General features: G+C 28.7%; 1 protein-coding gene and 1 long non-coding RNA gene across 3 annotated transcripts in view; both read left to right on the top strand.

Annotated features, from left to right (window-relative positions):
* LOC147906579 (uncharacterized) overlaps window positions 1-19,712 on the top strand; it is a 186,063-nt gene that overhangs the window by 83,542 nt on the left and 82,809 nt on the right. The window lies entirely within an intron of this gene.
* Window positions 4-19,515, top strand: LOC105146272 (protein hunchback). Of its 2 annotated transcripts, XM_087416321.1 has the most exons (5): window positions 4-1,937; window positions 3,456-3,873; window positions 14,689-14,782; window positions 14,855-15,006; window positions 15,229-19,515. In XM_087416321.1, the coding sequence occupies exons 4-5, from the start codon at window positions 14,879-14,881 to the stop codon at window positions 16,847-16,849; spliced, it is 1,749 nt and encodes a 582-aa protein (XP_087272447.1). In that variant the 5' UTR covers window positions 4-1,937; window positions 3,456-3,873; window positions 14,689-14,782; window positions 14,855-14,878; the 3' UTR covers window positions 16,850-19,515. The 2 variants fall into 2 exon arrangements, with proteins under 2 accessions (XP_087272447.1, XP_011054726.1); XM_011056424.2 differs by lacking the exon at window positions 4-1,937 and having other exon boundaries at window positions 3,298-3,873.

Raw genomic sequence — 19,712 nt, 5'->3', positions numbered from 1 at the left:
TAATTTCGATATGTATTTCAGAAAACATGAAATTTGATACAAAATTTATAAACTTTAGAATTAATAAATTTTTTTATTATCAATTGTTACGGTAAAGTTACCGAAATTGCACTACTCGCTTAAGACTTTAATTATTGTATTTATAGAAATCAAAGCCTTAAACGATCTAGTTGGATCTTAATGCTTGTATGATTCTTATGTGAATTTATGAGGGCAAATCAATAAGTACCCGTACTAATAATAAAGACGCAAACTTTTTACAAAAATTTTTTTATTTTTCAACGTAATCCCCTTTGAGGAGGATACACTTTTCTCAACGCTTCTGCCATTTTTTTAACTCAGAAAAATACGATTTGTCGAACTCTGCAAAATAGGCCTCTGTTTCGACGATGATCTCCTCATTCGAGTGAATTTCTTTCCATCGAGCCATTTTTTCAAGTTTGAAAACAAGAAGAAGTCACAGGAGGCTAAATCTGGAGAATACGATGGAGTGCAGCAGCAATTCATAGCGCAATTCGACCAATTTGGCTGTGACGACTGCGAAGAAGTGAGCCGGTGCATTGTCGTGATCGTGGCATCCATCGGGCCAACAGCTTTTTCATTCCCAAGTTATCATGCAAAATATTGCATGAATCATTCTGAAATTTTGGCGTCGTTTCGAATCGATCGAAAGATGGTAGTACACAATAGTAATATTAGTAATGCCAACTTGCATCAGCAACGCCGCCTGTCTTGAAACACGGGTATTTATTGATTTGCCCTCGTATGTACTACGTATGTAGTCCCTAGAAACACACGTTTTTTAATCATTTGTCGTGAGATTAGAATATTATTAAAATTAAATTAATAGAGTCAAAATTTGCTTTACATTTTTGTTTATAGGTTAAGTAAATAAAAGTTTTAAAAATGCTCTAGTTTCCTAAATCGCACCACTAAATCTGACCTTTTAAATCGCGCGTTGCTATATTTTTAGATTTCTTACATTTTTATTCCATTTATTATTATATGAAAATGCATATTATAAATCTATGAAGTGTTTATTTTGTTTCACATAGAAGCTTTTGAAATTACTTCTTGAAATTATCGTGTATTTCAGAAATTATGAAAAATATTTCCCTAAGTTTTTAACAGCATAGTAAAATACAATTTTTTCCTTTTTCTTATGTAATTTTTAAATTTTTTGCGTTATTGTAATATTTTAAATGAAGAATATTAGTATAGTGCGATTTAAGCAAATTTCCTCGTTACCAAAATTACATCATACTGAAAAAAATCCTCATTTTTAACATTATAATAGCACAAAAAGATTATGAAAAAATTACATAAGAAAAGGAAAAGAATGCAGTTTATTACGTTGTAAAAAAACTTAAGAATATTCTTCGTCTATCGATATCTCAACAAATTGGATAGATTTATAAAGACACACAAAGATAAAAATCAACATCAAGAAAATAATAATGTAATCTATAAAATCAATGGCAATAATTGTGTCTCTTGTGTCGGGAAAACAAAGAGACAACTTTAGAGTAAAAGAGCATCGTAACAATATAAGATTAGATCAATCCAAACATTCAGTGATCATGAAACACATTATCAGTTCCAATCACAGCTTTGACTGGGAAAATGTCAAAATTTTAGATCACGAGACAAATTTCCGAAAAAGAACCATTTCCGGAAAAGATTTACATAAAAGGGCAAGAAAACGGCAATAATTTAATAAAGGATACTGAGTTGTTGGATGGATCTTATTTTAACATACGCGAACTAAGCTTGTAACGTTTTTGAACATACTTGTTTATGTTATGACTTATCGATATATATTTTTTGACTTATATCAGTCCATTCTAAAACGTCTGACAATCAATAGCTGTTTTATTATACACGATGACACAATTTTTTATTTTGATTTAATAGACTATTCTAAATATACAAATTAAGTAAGTGTGAATATAACTTCTTATCATTATTTAATTAATTATATTAATCATTTAATTATAAGTTGACATTGAATTATACAGAATATAGTAGGATAGTCGTTAAAGAAATGACTATCTCGATTGAACTGTCATATTTTTTATGAAATCGTTGACTGAATTCTCAATAACAGCCGAAGAATTAGTAAACACACTTTTATAATTTAGACTTTTGAACTTTTGATTAGATACTTATTTCGATCCGTAATGTCTTAACGCAATAAGTATGTAAGATTAGTTTAGAGCGATAATTTTTATTATGTATTATATGTAAGTTTGTCGACTTTGTAAGGAGTTATATAAAAATGTTATTATTTATTATCACTAAGGAAGATTTTGCAAGTCGAACATTTGAAATTTTATACGTATGTAGTTAAAAAACAAATTTTATTTTATGAGTTAACTGTAACTGCTCGTTTAAAAAAAGCCTTAACATATTAATTAATATTTTTCATAATTTCTAAGTTATATTCTTTAAGTAAAAAGTGATGTAATTTCAACAACCTTATCAAACATTCTTAAGAGACGGGAAGAGACATATTAAAACATAAAGTGAACATTAATTGTATACTACAGGGTGGGCCATCTATTGGTACGTTTTTGAATTTCGTCGTATGGCAACACCGAACGAGCTACAGACCCGAAATTTTGACAGTTTATTAGTCATACCGTCCGCGGCACGAAACAACATGTTTTCTCTTGAAGAGCGTTTTGAAATTTTAAAAACTTATTTTCAAAGTCAGTGCTGTGTCGCCGAAACTGTACGAATTTTGAAAAGAAATATGGGTCGTGATAGAGCACCCACCGAAGGAGTTATACGCAAATTGGTGAGGAAAGTTCGTGAGAAAGGGATGTTAGTGGATGACATTATATTACGACTGTTTTGAGTGAAATTGGCGCCGAGGTAGTCCAAAATGTCATTAATAATTGGGGTGACCGAATGGCATACTGTAAGGCCAGTAGAGGGAGCCACATGAACGAAATCGTTTTTCATTCTTGACGCGGATACTTTTAGCTTCACAACAAAAAAAAAATTAATAAAAAATATCAATGTATGCTCATTTGATCGCATTTTTAAAAACGTACCAATAGATGGCCCACCCTGTACATTTGTAAGGTTTATAAAAGAGAAACAAAGATCTTCAAAAGAAAAGTGTAAAAATAACTCTAGTAAGAGATTGACACTTTTTTCAAAGTAAATAATTAATTTTAATTTCTTCTTACATTTTATATTTTTTTATTTATTTATAAAAAAATAACATAAAACTTTTTTCATTTGATAAACCTAAAGATTTGTTATAGAGCTAAAAAGATCTGTAGAGCTAGAAGATCAATGAAAATGAATAGTATTTATTTATACATATTTAAACTCTTGAAAGGATTGGCATATGATCAGTTGATGAGTTTATATATTAATTTTAAGAATATTTATCGAAACAACGAAATATTATTTTAATCAAAATATTGAATTTGTTTATGCAGCAAATGTAAGCAATTTTTTAGCAAAATATTTAATAACGTTCAAAGAAGAAAAGATGAGAGAGTGAAGAGGAGGTGGAAAGGAAAACAGCATTTGCCAAATTATTAATCCAAACGACAGTTGTGATTGGATAGATGGACGAGAGAGGGAAGATAATATTTCCATCGACAAGATCCAGAAATAAGCAGCTATTTCATTTTGGAACTTACAATGTCGAGCTCACTTATCATTCTTTTAGATATTCAAATTCATATTAGTCTTCAAATTTGTGTTAGTGCATATGTAAATAAAATAACACGTGGTAACATATTGTGGTTTTAACTGAACACTCAATAGTTCTTTGCTATAATTTTGACTGTTCTATTCTTATCGAAGAGAATTTCTAACTGTGAGGACCGGAGGATGATTAGACTACATCAGGTTCGATTGAAAAATTATTCTTTATTGTTGTTGATCTATAAAGTGATCTCTACAAAGATTCCTTTTTTATAATAATTCTTATTAAAGAATAATATTAAAGATTATTTTTCGAATTATATTTAAGCGGATCGATTAATATTTATCCTAATCAATGCTCCTTTAACTTATTAAATTGAAAATTTTATCAAATATTATTCTGAAACTATCTCTGCGAAAAGAAATTTTGAATGATTTGAGGGAAAAGGAAACGGTATTCGCAAATTTAACATAACTGTCTATAAGAACAAGAGCAAGGAATTTTGTTTTCAAAGCTATATTTGTAATTTGACTGTGGTTTTGAACTTTTTTTCTTGATTTATATCTTCTTTGAAATACGCTGTTTTGATCTTTGTACATTATTGGTTTGTACATATAACCACTTATTTAGTTTGCGTACATCAAAAATTATTAAAAACGTTTTATTAAATCGATTGGATAACAATCAATATTGTATTTGTTAAAATATAATCTAAAATATAATGTAACATTAAACTGAAAAGTAACAATAAGGAAAAAGAAAATAAAATTTATATAATTATTTTAGAAATCAATTTTGTCAAATATTATTTTAATGTTCGAATAATATTCAGTCAATAACACTTTTCTACGGAATACATTTAATTCTTTTTAATGTATAGGATTATAATTATTTTGATATAAACGGAATAGTGCTAAGTAAGTAATGTAAAATTATAAATGAAAAACTTTTTTTTTTAATTTTCGCTATTCGCGAATGAAAACGAAAAACACATTCAAATTAATAAATAAACAATCATTTGTTGAATCGAGTAACAAATATGACGCAACCTATTTTAATATTTATTATAGTCGCAGCCACAAAATCTTTTTTTTCTAAAATCTTTCTATATAAATAAAATGAGAGAAGTCATAAAACAACTCTTTATCTCACTTTTTCTCTTTCTCTCATTTTACTCTTTTCTATATATCATAAAATTTTTTATCTGTTTTATCGTACGATAGAAATTACGTGGAAATTTAATTTACTTATTTATTGCTTTTTCGTAAATTCAAATTTTCTACTCTTATTATATATTTTTCATTATCTGTTGTGTGAGTCTTCGATGCCTGTGGTGAATTTTTGTTTGGGTTATTTTCTAATAATAATTTTTGTAGAACACACTTTTGTAGAATAATTTTTTAATAGAATACACTGTATAAAATACATTTTACTTAATAAATACAGTAAGTATTAATATTAAATATTAATACAGTATAATAAATGTTAATACAGTAAATAAATATTAATAAAATAGAATTACAGGTCGCCAATAGTCTATACGGCGTATTGAACAAATCCTTTAAATTTAGTGGCACGGGACATGCTGATACGAATCACGTTTTCATACATGTTGATAGGTTTGCCTAGTAAGTTTATTCGGTTAAACTGCATATTACTGACAACCGATTTCAATGATTTTGACATATAATCTTGACCTCCGACAGATTTTAGCCATCGTTCATTATTCGTTAAAAAATTATTAATAAAAAGTTTAAGAAATTACGTTACATTTCTGCTATACGTGTACAATATTAAATAATATTCTATATCTCTCACTTTTTAGGAATGTTTAATTTTTTACACGAAGAGAAGAGATCTACCCTTCCTCTTTCTCTGTTTAAAGGCGCACGAATACCTACGCGAAACAAAGTCCTTTCCACACGAAGTGAGTTTCAGTAGAAAAGAGATATCATTTTTTAAACTTTTTTTGTTAATAACAAATAACTTTTTAATGAATAACGAGCTTAATTAAATTAAAATCTGTTCAGAGTTATTCAGGGTCATGACCTTGACAACATATGTTAAGGTTATTAAAATCGGTGAGGTCGGTAATATATAGTTTTTAATATATTTATTTAGTTATTGTCATATGGATGTTCTTTCTATTATTATGCAAAAATAAATTAATTAATTTCAATAAATGTATAAATTATATATTATTTTAATATGTCTGAATGAACTTTTATACATATATATAAAATAAAAAGCTATCTGTAATATATGCAGAGTGCCCGTGTGTATGTATATGTATGTGCGTAAATAGTTTTATACTAAAAATTTGTAAAATATCAAGTATTAAAACATACTTTATTTTAATATAAAAAAAATCAATTTTAGCTAAATCATAATTGTAAGTAAATATGCGACATCAATCAACTTATTGTAAGTGTTACATATAATTATATACATATGCACCTGGGACATTTTAATCTATTATATTCTATTATATTATATTCAATCTATTAAATTATTTTCAACCGCTAACTTATCATAACATTTATTGTTAAAAGAATTTCGAAAACAACGGGCGCAAATAATAAATAATATTTAAACGTGTTGTAGAAATCTTGTACCAGATAGTTTTTATGTAAATGACCGTTAAATGACTCTTTACAATTAGTATCAAAACCTTCTGTACAAAATCTATATTGTACATTTCTCAATATCTTTGATTTAACTCAGATTGAATTTTTGTGTATCATTTTTTATTTTTTATTTACAGCCTTTGTTTTTTCTACTCCCTCTTATTATTTAACAATTTATTAAACCTTCAATTTTGTTTCACTTTTGAAAAATTGAGATATTCTAATTGTAGAAGTATAGTTTCCGGTAAAAAAATTGTTTATGTATAAATATATATAATTATGTATAATATATACATAAACAAACATAAATAATAGTAAACATATATAATTATATATGACATATGTTCATAAATACAGACAATTCTTCTTCCTTTTGCAAAATTACTTCTTAGTGAAATAAAAATAGTAATGAGAAAACATCAAAGATAATTAAAGGCATAATTTTCGCATTTGTTTTAGAAAAAATCGAGTTTGGAAAAACACAAAGAAAATTGCTCATACATAATTATGTATAATTTTATACATAATTAGATATATATAAATACATATATAAGCAATTTTTTTATATTTCCTTCAAATTTAATTTGTTTCTAAAATGCGAAAATTATTCTTTTTATTATATTAAAAAATAATTTTACAACAGAAATAATAATAAGGATGTATGGATATGTATGAATATATTTCATATAAAGAGTACTGATACACAATTCAATTGTACTACACGACTCACATTGGTCTGTGCTCCTATAGTAATTTTTCACTGCTTCACCAATAAGATTATATTGTTTTAAATTAGCCAATTAGTGATATGGCCAATTGATGTACACTATTTCATATATAATTATATATGTGTATTTATGAATATTTATATATGTTTATGTATGTTTACATATATTTTTATATTTATTCTTACATGACAAACTTTTTATTGGTTTTTATATTAGGTGTTGGAATTAATTCGTAGCGTTTTTAATGAAAGAATGTTATTTATTTCACATGAGCATTAAAAAATACATTAATGAAAGTACTTCCCATCACTTGTAAAACGCTACGAATTAATTCCAATACCTAATAGTTTAATATTATCAGTAATAAACGATTAGAGGAGATGATGGTATTACGGTCCCATTTTGTACAATAACTTGATTAATAAGCAAAATTTAAATTTAAAAAATAATTAATAGTAATAAGACTCAATAAATTTAAAAAACAGAAAGACAAAGGACTACCCTAAAACAATCGTTATAAAATAAAAAATTTTAAATTGGTAATAAATAAAACATGTCATCTAGTTAAAATGTAAACTTTAATTTGCTAGTAACAAACAAAACAAAACAAACATTTCGATCTCTGTTGGATCATTATCAATATAAACAAAAACGGTGGAATATTACATAGTTAAGATATACAAAATTCAAAGTTTGCTCTCGATCACATCATTGATAATCAAACTCGCTCATTTCGAATAAATGTTACAGGAATGTTGTAATCGGAAACTATGTATTCCTCTTGATAGTGTATGAAGATAATACAAACATAATTTGTTTCTATTAAAAAATACAAATATAAAATTGTAATTGGAATAAGTAATCAAATCTATCTAATAAGAGAAATACAAGGAATACGAATAAAAATAAAAAAGTTAAAAAATAATCTAATATTATGCGAAATGTACATTAAAGTCATTAAATTGAATTACAATTGTGTGATGAACAATTATGTATCATTAATTTAATAACAACTAGTTAATAATTAACTTTAATAATAACAAACAAACTTTTAATAATAACAAACATGATGGAGGCAACTTTTACATATATATAGAATAAGCACAGTGATATTATACAGATTTCAATCTTTATCAACGAAAATTTAATAAGGAAAATGAAAATGTTATAGAACGCTATGACTTAGATTAATATCCAGCATTTACTAGATTTAGTTAAGCAATTATCGGATGCTCCAAATTTCAATGTAAACTTGCATTGATTTGATTTATTAACAAATTGATGATTTAATGCAAAAATTTCCATTGGTTAAAAATTCTAAATTATTATTGTTCCAATCATATAAGATTAGATAATTGATATGTACACGTATGTGTGTCCGTATACATATAATATATAATATATTATACATATATAAAATATAATGAGTTGAAGAAATTTTTTACAAAATCTTGAAGAATACAGACAACCTAACTTTTTTTTGGGGACATGAAATAATTAGGAAATAAAATATAATATAATTTTCAATTATTTTTCAATAGTTGTTTGTATTCGTGTAAAATTTTTTCAACAAACATTTACTCTTCTTCTTACAAATCTATAAATTTTCTTACCTGCGTACACTGTGCATTTATATAGTTAGCGAGCAAAATTTGATAACAAATTTATAGCATATTATTATATAATAAGTGCCAAATTTATTTTGACGAATTCCACACACATTATTGTGTTTTTGAATTATTTTCCGTTTTTGTTCTGTTTCTCTTTTATTTAATTGCGTGCTATTTTTCATTTGTTCTCGCAATAATATCGGTAACTAAAACAAATCTTATTAAACGGATACATAAATTCTTCTTTTAAAAATCTTTAGACTTTTTCAAAGAAAAAATTGTTTTTATTTAAAACTATACTTTTTTACATCCGAACTCTTTTTTTTGTTGATCAATTTAATCTAGTGATGTACATTTTTTATTCACATGAGTTAGACATATTAATATTATGCGAATTTTCTTTATTTACATATGTAGATCTTATGTAAAAACCCGAATCCGATACACATATAGTGTAAACCATATATATATATATATATATATATATATATATATATGTATATATATATATATTTTTTTTTTTCATTTGCTTCACACCATTATTCTTGTTATTTTTATATTTTCCTTCAAAATTTCATGATAAATTTCTAGCAAAATTTTTCTTACATTTTACTTAAGCGTTATATGTTCTCAAATATTTGTTTTTTTATGAACTAATTAAATTAATAAATAAGAAAAAATTTGCGTAATAAGATTTTGATTGTATTATATAATCATAGTAAATTATACACAAATTACAGACGTATATATACACGCACGCCCGCAACTGAGAATATCTATGAATATATTTGTTCAAATAAATTATTATAAAAATTTATTGTGCGTTTTTAATAAAAATACTTGTGTTGTAAAGATAAAAAATCTTGATTGAAAGTGTCACCATCAAATTTACATTATCAAATATATACAGGAAAGCTCCTTATTATGAGATAGACGCCTAATATGAGATAGCGGCGTTTCCGCTAAACTAATAAACGCTATCTATTGATTCCACTATGAATTTATTGTTCTTAGATTGAAAACTATTTAATGGAAAATTTATTATTAGATTGTGCCTATATCATTGCAAAAAAAAATTTTAGAATTTGGATGTCTTCAAGTTTCGTTGAGATGAGTTTTTAAACCTCGTTTATAATTTAGTAAGTAAATATTTGGCAATAAATTCTTCATGTGGTAATAGAGTAAGATCGTATTAATAGAAAAATACGTGATATGTTGAATTGTTTAATTACAGAAGTTAGATTTGATGATAAATCGTAAGGCATGAAAATCGTAATATAAGATACTCAGTATTTCTAATATGAAATAACCTATACTCCTTTGTGATAATGTCCTTTGTGAAAATCATTTGTGAAGTATAAATGTTATTGTATTAAAAAGAAACAATAAACATCAAGTGCCTGTTTCTGCTTAGTTCCAAAAACCTGAAAACGAGTCAGCTAGGTACAATACATCGCATACTCATTTTGAACATGCACTGATTATTTATTTGTATTTTAGAAATATTAAATAAAGTTTTTTAATTGCAATACACTGATATACTTTACGTTTTATTATCGATTCCTCGAGACATTTCATATTAGGAGCACAATTTTTTGACTTTGCGATTTGCTCACTTCTTACATTTCTTTAATTTATAAAAAAGAAATAAAATTTGTATTAAATTTGACGTAACATTGTCTTAAAGCTTATTAATTTCCCTTCAAAATGACCTATTACTTTTTTAAATTCTGCCCATAGATTTCTAGCATTTACTCAAAATAAACTCGGTATCTCATAATAGGGGCCTTTCCTCTATATAAATATTAGGTGTAGTAAAAAGAAATCCATTATTTTTCCAATAGATGGCTTTAGTAATCTGTATCTCGTCTACGCGTGATACAGATTACTAAAGCCATCTATTGGAAAAATAATGGATTTCTTTTTACTATACCTAATATATAGGGGAGAGTGGGGTAAATCGGACCTATTTGCAGTTTTTGCTCTCTATAGGGCATAAATAAAACCCAATCGAAGGTACCGTTGGAAAGATCATTTAATCTCTTTTTCAGACCATTTTGCATGACCATTTTGCATGACCAAGCGTGACGTTTTTGCAATTCAAATAATAAATAATTTGATGCTCATGGTTCAAATCTTTCTTCCTACAATATAATCAATATGACTAGTATAAACATTCCTATGAAGAAGAGAAGAATTATGTAATATGTACATTGTTCCTGTATGTTATACAGTTTTTCATAATATCACAATAAAAAAGTAGCATTTATATTTTATAATATAACTTTCACGTTTGTCTCATATAAAATATCTATTTGGTTAAAAATAATTAAAAATTAGGAAAAAATCGATAGAAATTAGGAAAAATCGACAAATCTTAAAATCATCTTACTTCCCTTTCCCTTATTCCATCTTGGAAGGTTTAAAATCATACTTTTGGAGTTGATTACTAAAAAACTATATATAATAAAAAAAATTTTTTTATACATATATATTTTTTACTCTTATTTTAGTGCACAAAATGTGTAATAATTATATTCTTGACAAACAAAATAGCAACGCTATAGCACACCTTTCGGAGGCCTGCGCGTGATGAAGGCATTCACGGTGGATAGTAAAACGAGTTCAAAATACGCTGTATCAAAAATTTGATTAACTATTTTTAATCTGCATTAAATTTACTAGAGAAATAGCTATCCGATTTAGAAAATATTAAAAAATGTAAAAATAGTTCATGCATGAAAAAAAAGTTCAATTTTCACGTAAAAATTCAATATAAAAGTATGAATTACAAAAAAAGTATATTTAATTTATAGGAAATAAATGCCTTTAACGATCTAGCTAGGTCTAAAGTGCTTGTATAGTTCTATGTGAATTTATATACTATTATATATATATAAACCTTTAAATTGCGCACCGAAATAATTTTTCAGTTTTGAAACGCAAACTCTACTGAATTGTCGTAATAATATCACGAATTAAAATTAGAGTTTACGTTTCAAGACTGAACAATTATTTCGACGCGCAGTTTAGAAGACTACATGCGTAGTACATAAATTCACTTAGAATTATACAAGCACTTAAAATCCAGTTAAATTGTTAAAGGCGTTTATTTCCTATAGAATTAGATATATTAGGTGTTGGAATTAATTCGTAGCGTTTTACAAGTGATGGGAAGTACTTTCATTAATGTATTTTTTAATGCTCATGTGAAATAAATAACATTCTTTCATTAAAAAACGCTACGAATTAATTCCAACACCTAATATAAAAGTTTTTTATATGTGGATATTTAAATTTAAATCTTTTTCCAATTTTAACTGTCTAAATCTAATTATACATTTTCTTTTGTAAAACTTTTCTGTATGATTGCAGACGCGAATGTGCAATATGTGCATTATTATACATACGTTGTGATAGGTAATTTAAATTACATATATATATGTATATCAGTATATACCCAAATATCAGTATATACCAAACAAAGTATGTCTCAGCAGAATCGTACAAATCTGTGATTGCTTATGATGCTAGCAACTTGCCATAAACTTGTCTTCAACGATTTTGAATATACATTATAGCAACATGCAGACAACAATATGTATATGTATATTGCTAATAGTTTAACAAGATAACTGCGTCAATATTATCTTGCGTTGTCGGTATGACAGCATTGTACGATGCTGCATATTATTGGCAATATGAGTATAAATTTTGATGATGACGATTTTAAAGTTGTCAGTATATTGCTGCCAAGTTGCTACTTAACTTTGTGATGTTATCACTTTGTGAAGGCATCAAGTTGCCAACAAATGAGGACTCAGTTGCTGTAATTCTGGTAGCAACACATACTTAGTAATGCATACTTAGAAAGCAACATGTCAGCAACAAGATAGACACGTTGCTCTCTCTCTCTCTCTCTCTCTTTCTCTCTCTCTCTCTCTCTCTCTCTCTCTCTCTCTATATATATATATATATATATATATATATATATACCATTTTCTCCTCTATTATATATGTATATTGAATACATATATATATATATATATACGAGTATTATATATATATATATATATATATATATATATATATATATATATACGTATTCAATATACATACTCGTATATAATAGAGGAGAAAATGGTATTACGGCCAGTGTATATATTGTGGCTTCCCTTAATATTTCCACTATTATATAGCAAATCCTAATAATTACTTATGGAATTATTTGTTTAGTAGCTTCCCGTTACACTATGCTAATATATCAATAGTCACTTATTATAACGCATTTTTACATTCAAATATTTCGAAACATTTTAGCATTTAATTATACTTACTTCCTCATTTTTCTTAAACTTGAATGTATTATTAACACGAATATATTTTTGAGTGTATTATTTGCTATTTAACATTTTATTTGACTATATATATTTTGAGTTATGCAAATTTAAACAATAGCATGGCATTTTGCTAATGTGGCCCTCTATGGATATTGATTACTCACGATTTCTTTTTTGAAGTTTTTATATCAAAATAATTATTTGATAATCAATTATAGCTCTACTGTTAATCTATAATTTATATTACGTGTACTATTTTTAATATTAAGATTTTTAATACTGAGCAGATCATGCAAAAGTGATGTAAATGTATACTATAATATAATATATACTGTATACATTTATTTATATACATTTTAAAATGTTTTATTTTTTTATTAATTTTGTAATCAAATACTTTTTTCTAAACAAAATTAATATTTTAAGGCTATTTTTATGGATTTGAAGGCTACATTACCATTTACTTTTTTCTTCGAGTCATTATGTAATATCACATTTTTATTAACACCCAGTGAGAAATGACAATAGAATCGATGTCGAATGAACGTCGATTTCGACGTTGGATAGTATCCTAAGTAATAAATATTTCGTAATATTCTTGAAACTTCCACGTGCTTTCTATATAACTGTTGTGTGTTTTCTCCGTGTCTAGATCCATTCTTGGAATGCCAACGTTTCGTGAGCCTTGCAATTCACTTCATCAGGACGAGGAACAGCCTGATGTATCAGGCTCAATTAAATTATTTTTTTTATCAAAAGTAATTATTTAGAATAGGGGAGTCAGCTTCGATAATCTTGACATAGTTGTCAATATCATGACTCTGAGTGATATCCAATAAGTATTAGCCGTCGCTCGTTATATATATATTCGTTAAAAAGTTATTACCAAATAAAATCTGAAAAATGATGTTTCTTTTCAACTAAAAATATAAAACAGAAATTTTCTGCTTTAAAATATAATTTTCTGCTTTACGATTTTCCACGCGAAGTGAGTTTCATTCCACCGACACCCTGCCAAGGAGCGCACGATTTTCTACGCGAAACGAATTTCACCTCACCTTCTTCGCTGTCAAGAAGCATACGATTTTCCATTCAGATATATCTTTCTTCATGTAGAAAGTCAAATGCTTCTCGAAAGGGAGGAAGTGGAACTCCTTCGCGTAGAAAGTCGTACGCCTAGGCAGAAGAAAGGTGGGGTAGAATTCATTTCCCATGGCAAGTCGGACGCTTCTTGGCATCGGGAGAGATGAAGTGGAATTCGCTTCGCATCGAAAGTTGTATTCCCTCAATCAGTCCATCTCATACCTCTCTTTCTATCTAGAGTTATCTGACTTCATGTAAAGCGGGAAAATAATTACTAACTTTGATTGTTAATACTTTTTAACGAATAAGCGACGGAAGTCACACAGGATCATGACCTTGACAACGTACATCAAGGTCAAGGTCATCAAAGCTGACTCCGTTATTCTAAATAATTACTTTTGATAAAAAAAATAATTTATTTTGATAAAACGTATTTGCATGTTACATACTTTAAATAAATAAGAAAAAGAAATTAATTGTTCTACAAATTTCTCAATATTTCACATTCCAGATACATGTATCATTTGATTTGTTAAATTACTCATTACGCATACCAAATTCTTCGATATTAACGCATCTTTTAATACTAGTCTTTAGAAAAGAAATACTTCAATTTTTATATTTTTACAGAAAAAACTTGGAGGATAAGAACAGTTTCTTTGAGTATGGTATTTCTTCCGATCATTCCATCAAGCTGTCAGGAAATGATAATTTTTCTCAACAGGTTGTAACTTGTCACTACCAAGTACAGTATAGTCAAGTACAATTTATTTACAAAAACATTAATTTATTCAAGGAATTTATACGGTATCCGAATATTATGAACGAATATCGAACTGATCGATCGTTGAGCATCATGTCAAACATCATTCCATTACTCAGCGAAAGTATTAATCCCATACAAAACATTCTACAGTGTTCGTTATGTGTATTCGCTACATCAAACAGGTACGTTATGATTAGTATTCTAATTATGAGCATTATACATTGTACATATAGGCAAGCATATGTATGTCAAATGCATAGTATATAATTTTTTAAAATTAATATATAATAATTTTGAATGTAATCTTTATATAATAATATTCAACTATCATAATATCAAATATCATAATATTAAATCAGTAAAATTTAAAGGCGAAATAAGGCATCAAATTCGTTAATTTCTAGGTCAGAATTCAGCGAACACCTAACTAGCCATTACACATCAAAGCGCAATAATTCTAGTCTTAAAGCCGTCCTTACACATTTACCAATCCTTAAATCCCCTTTAAATCAAAATGATAACTCCTCCTCTCCTTTTATACTGGCAGAATATAAACATAAAAAAAGAGAAGAGACTGACGAATCTTCTCTTCATGTTTCTCGCGTGAATTTGCAAAGCAACATAAGCAAACAAGACAAAAGCTTTCGAGAGGCTAAGAATTGCAAACAGTGCAATTTCATAGCTAGCACGAAGATGGAATATTGGGAGCACATGCGTTGCCACATCAAAGGCTTTACATGCTCCGAGTGTTCCTTTGTTACCAAGTATAAGCATCACATGAACCATCACTGGCTTAGTGTTCACGACGGCTCCAAGCCCTTTAAGTGCAAAAAGTGTTTGTACACATGCGTAAGCAAATCAATGTTAACTAGTCATCTGAAGAAGCACTCGAATATCTATCCGTACAGATGCGCGGATTGTACGTACAAAACCAAGTTCTGTAACGCGCTGAAGAAACATTTGCGAAAGAAGGAGCATCAACCGGCGGTAGTGCTGAATGCTGATGGCTCGCCAAATCCGCTATCCATCATCGATGTTTACGGTACTAAACGAGGGCCTAAACAGAAATCATCCGCTAAAAATCAAGAGACATCAAAAAACATTGTGGCAGCAAGCAACACAAACAATCAGCTCGATTCAACAGTGACTTCTTCACCTTTGTCACTTTATTCGTCGATTGCTCGTTATTTGACTTTAACTGCGATAAACGGAATAAGCAATGGGCATTGGATAAATCATGATATGAACAAAAACCAATCTGTTACTATGTTTCCTTACAGCGATTTGATCGCCGCGTTTAATCTATCGAATCACATTCTACTTTGCGAAAATGCGACATTAGCAGACGAAAATTTGCAGAAAACTGATAACGCACAGTCCGATATATTAACGGAGTATGCAAAGATGTTTACAATTTTGAGTGCTAATAAAATGCCGGAAATGTTTGCTCAAAGTTTATCTGATTTTGATACAACTAACAACATCGGCGAACCTGATTTTTCCGATAATATGAAAACTATTAGCGAATCCTCGACATTCTTGGCGATAAAAACCCAACTAGAATGTCACAGGACTGAATCTATAGACATACCATTGGATCTTCGCATGATCGATGTAATTAAAAATAATCATCTTCAGTTTCAGGCATTAACTGATACAACCTCATCAAAAGTCTCAGGTACTAGCAAACGTAAAGGTAAAGCGATAAAACTGGAACATCGCTTGATAAAAAATAACACAGATAAGAAATCAGAGCAAAATGAAGATGAATCTTTCATTAATAAATCTCCATCGAATGATTTTTATAAAATAAGCCAAAAAATCAAGAACACTAAGGATAAAGTCGATTTATTTGATGCTAAACTCACCTGCTACTATTGCGAGATTGTATTCGGCAATGTGATCATGTACGCCGTACACATGGGTTGTCACAACTTTGATGATCCTTACACATGCAATATATGCGGCCATCAATGCATCGATAAACTATCCTTTTTTTTACATATCGCTCAATCGGAGCATTAAATAAAAATAAATTTGTCTAGTTGAATGGTATTTTGCGTGCTTCAATTAAAAAGAAAAAATAATATGCATTATAAATATATAGATACACAAAACTTCTTGTATTAAAAAAAATGAACTAAGCAATCTATAGAAATATTTAAAATTTTCAAGTTAATTCTAGTCAAAAGTTTTGAATATAAAAATAGGGAATCATAGTCATTTGTCTGCATGTTTTACCAACTAAACAGAATAATTTTTGTGTCGCAATTTCTTTTTTTCTATTTTTATAGATTCGAAAATCCTTTTTGCAAAATTATGCGCATACCTACATGAGGTGGAGTTTAGATCAAGAACGAAAAAAAATTTTTTAATTAAGATCTTTATCATTATTTAGCCCAATATGACATCTATAAGCTATCAACATCGCGACAAATCCTCAATATAAAAGCTTTGCAGTTTATACTTACGAAATAGTAGTTCACAAATTAGTACTTTATATGAACAAATACTGTCGAATTCTTAGAATTAGACTTAGCCTAATTCAGTATAAAAATGTATTACGAAAATATATGCATATGTGTGCGTGTGATATTGATGTAGTGATATCAATAACACGTAAACCGTATGTGTGTAAGTCCTATTGAGTCGATCAATAAAAATATATAAAAACAAAAACAACTATAAGATCCCCTAAAGCCCGATCTACATAAAACGCAGAACGCAAATCGCAGGTCGCAAGTGAAATGTATTTCAGATTGTTAATAGCTAGGTCGCAGACCGCAATGTAGGACACAAAACGCAGGACATGAAAATTGAAGTTGACTCAACTTTCTGCATCCTGCGTTCTGCGTTCTACAATCATATTATAATTAAAATAGGTTAGTTTCTAGTTTTACAACCTACAATTCTACGTCTTATGATCGAGCTTTAAACATTAACGGATGTTTGCGATCGTCAGCTAGACATATAATTTAAAAAAAAATTATATTTATTGATCAATAATATACATATACAGGTAAGTAAAAAATTCCGGACTGGTGAAATATCTCGAAAACTAAATATTTTCGAAGGAAATGTTTTTTACAAAAATTGTAGGATTTTAAATGATTTATTCACTGATCTGGTCAATCTGACCTTGGATAGTGTCGCCAAGGTCAGATCAAGGTCATATCAATTTTTTTAAACGGCACATTCTATATTTTTTATTCCAGAATCTAATAGCTAGTGTCAAGAGCTAGTATAAAAATAAGAGATATAACCTCTTTGACTTAATAAATATTATCCAGGACATGATCCTACCCAGTGAGAAATGACAATGAAATCGAATGTTGATTTCATTATCATTTCTCACTGAGTAAACAACATTCAAAAGGTTTTAGCTATCAGTCAGACATAATGCTAATGCCAACAGTATTGTGACTTTGAAACTCCATAATTCGAAAAGTATTTTATGAAAAATAACTTTTTTGTAGTGTTTGAAAAGCTCTGACACCAGCTATTAGGTTCTGCAATCAAAAATAGAATGTGCCATTTAAAAAAATCGATGTGACCTTGACGTGACCCTGACGACGCCATTCAAAGTCAGTCTGACCAATGAATAGATCATTTAAAATCCTAAAACTTTTATAAAAAAAAAATTTCTTTCAGAAATGCTTAATTTTCGAGATATTTCACCGATCCGGAACATGTACATGTATGTATGCATATATATCTGAATACACATACACACACGCGCGCGCGCGCGCGCGCATAGTATATACAGGATGTCCCGCAATTTTTGGCCAAACTCTCTTGTGTAAATAGAGCGGACTAAACTGAGTCTAAAATCCTCTATCATTTTGCAATTTTCGAAATGATTAAAGAGATATTATGAAAATATTGTAGTTAAATTCGCCCGGCTTACTGCCAAATGTAAGCAGGCGATAAGACCGCCCAGTGAACGTTTACCGTCGCTAAGCATGTTAATGCCAATGTCGCTTGTTAATAAAGTCTAGCGACGTATATCTCTCTGGATGACCTTATTTCATTTGAATTTGGCTATTTTTATAAATTATTATCTTGTTATTATTTCGAAAATTGCGAAATGGTAGAGGACTTTCCGATATTATCAGTTTAGGCCACTATCTACATAAAAGCACTTGGCTAAAAATTGTGGGATAATATACATATATAAGTGTGATATACAGAATATCCCACGAGACTTTTCCAACTGCCCACAGGAAGATAGATGGGATCGAAATAAACATAAAAATCCTTTACTGTTTAGCGATATAGCCCGGTCCACTTTTTCAAATTTAGGCTGCGCCGACAGCGCGTTAGAGAGGTAAGAGAGGAAGCGCGTCGTTGCTTACTTCGCAGCTATACTTCGAGCGGCCGGAGCGTTTTTATCAGCGCGCTCTCATTAGATAATTGTAAATTTTAATATCTCGATTATTATTACGAATATCGCTAAACGGTGAAGGAATTTTATGTTTATTTCGATCTCATCTATCTTCCTGTGGACGGATGGTTGGAGAAATCTCGCGAGACACCCTGTATACATACATATACACATATATATATGTGTGTGTGTGTGTGTGTGTGTATATGTATGTATATGTATATTATTGATTGATATATATGATTTTCTTTTATATACACATATATATCTTTATACAGGGTAGCATGAATATACGGTCCCACTCGTCCTGAGCAGGTAGAATGGACTAAACTGAGTAGAAAAGTCCTCTACTATTTTGTAATGCTCGCAATAATTAACGAGATATTAACGTTTAAAGAATGCTCGCAATAATTAACATTTAAACGTCCTCCCGACCTATTATTGCCGAAAGTACAGAGCGCGAGGAGCGGGGCTTACCGTCGCGAGCATCTAAGTTCAAACGGC

This window comes from Acromyrmex echinatior, unplaced genomic scaffold (assembly GCF_024713525.1).
Source record: "Acromyrmex echinatior isolate Ae372 unplaced genomic scaffold, ASM2471352v2 Scaffold20, whole genome shotgun sequence".
Lineage (NCBI taxonomy): Eukaryota > Metazoa > Arthropoda > Insecta > Hymenoptera > Formicidae > Acromyrmex > Acromyrmex echinatior.
Note: the sequence above shows the minus strand (reverse complement) of the source record. Positions and strands in the feature narration are given on the sequence as shown.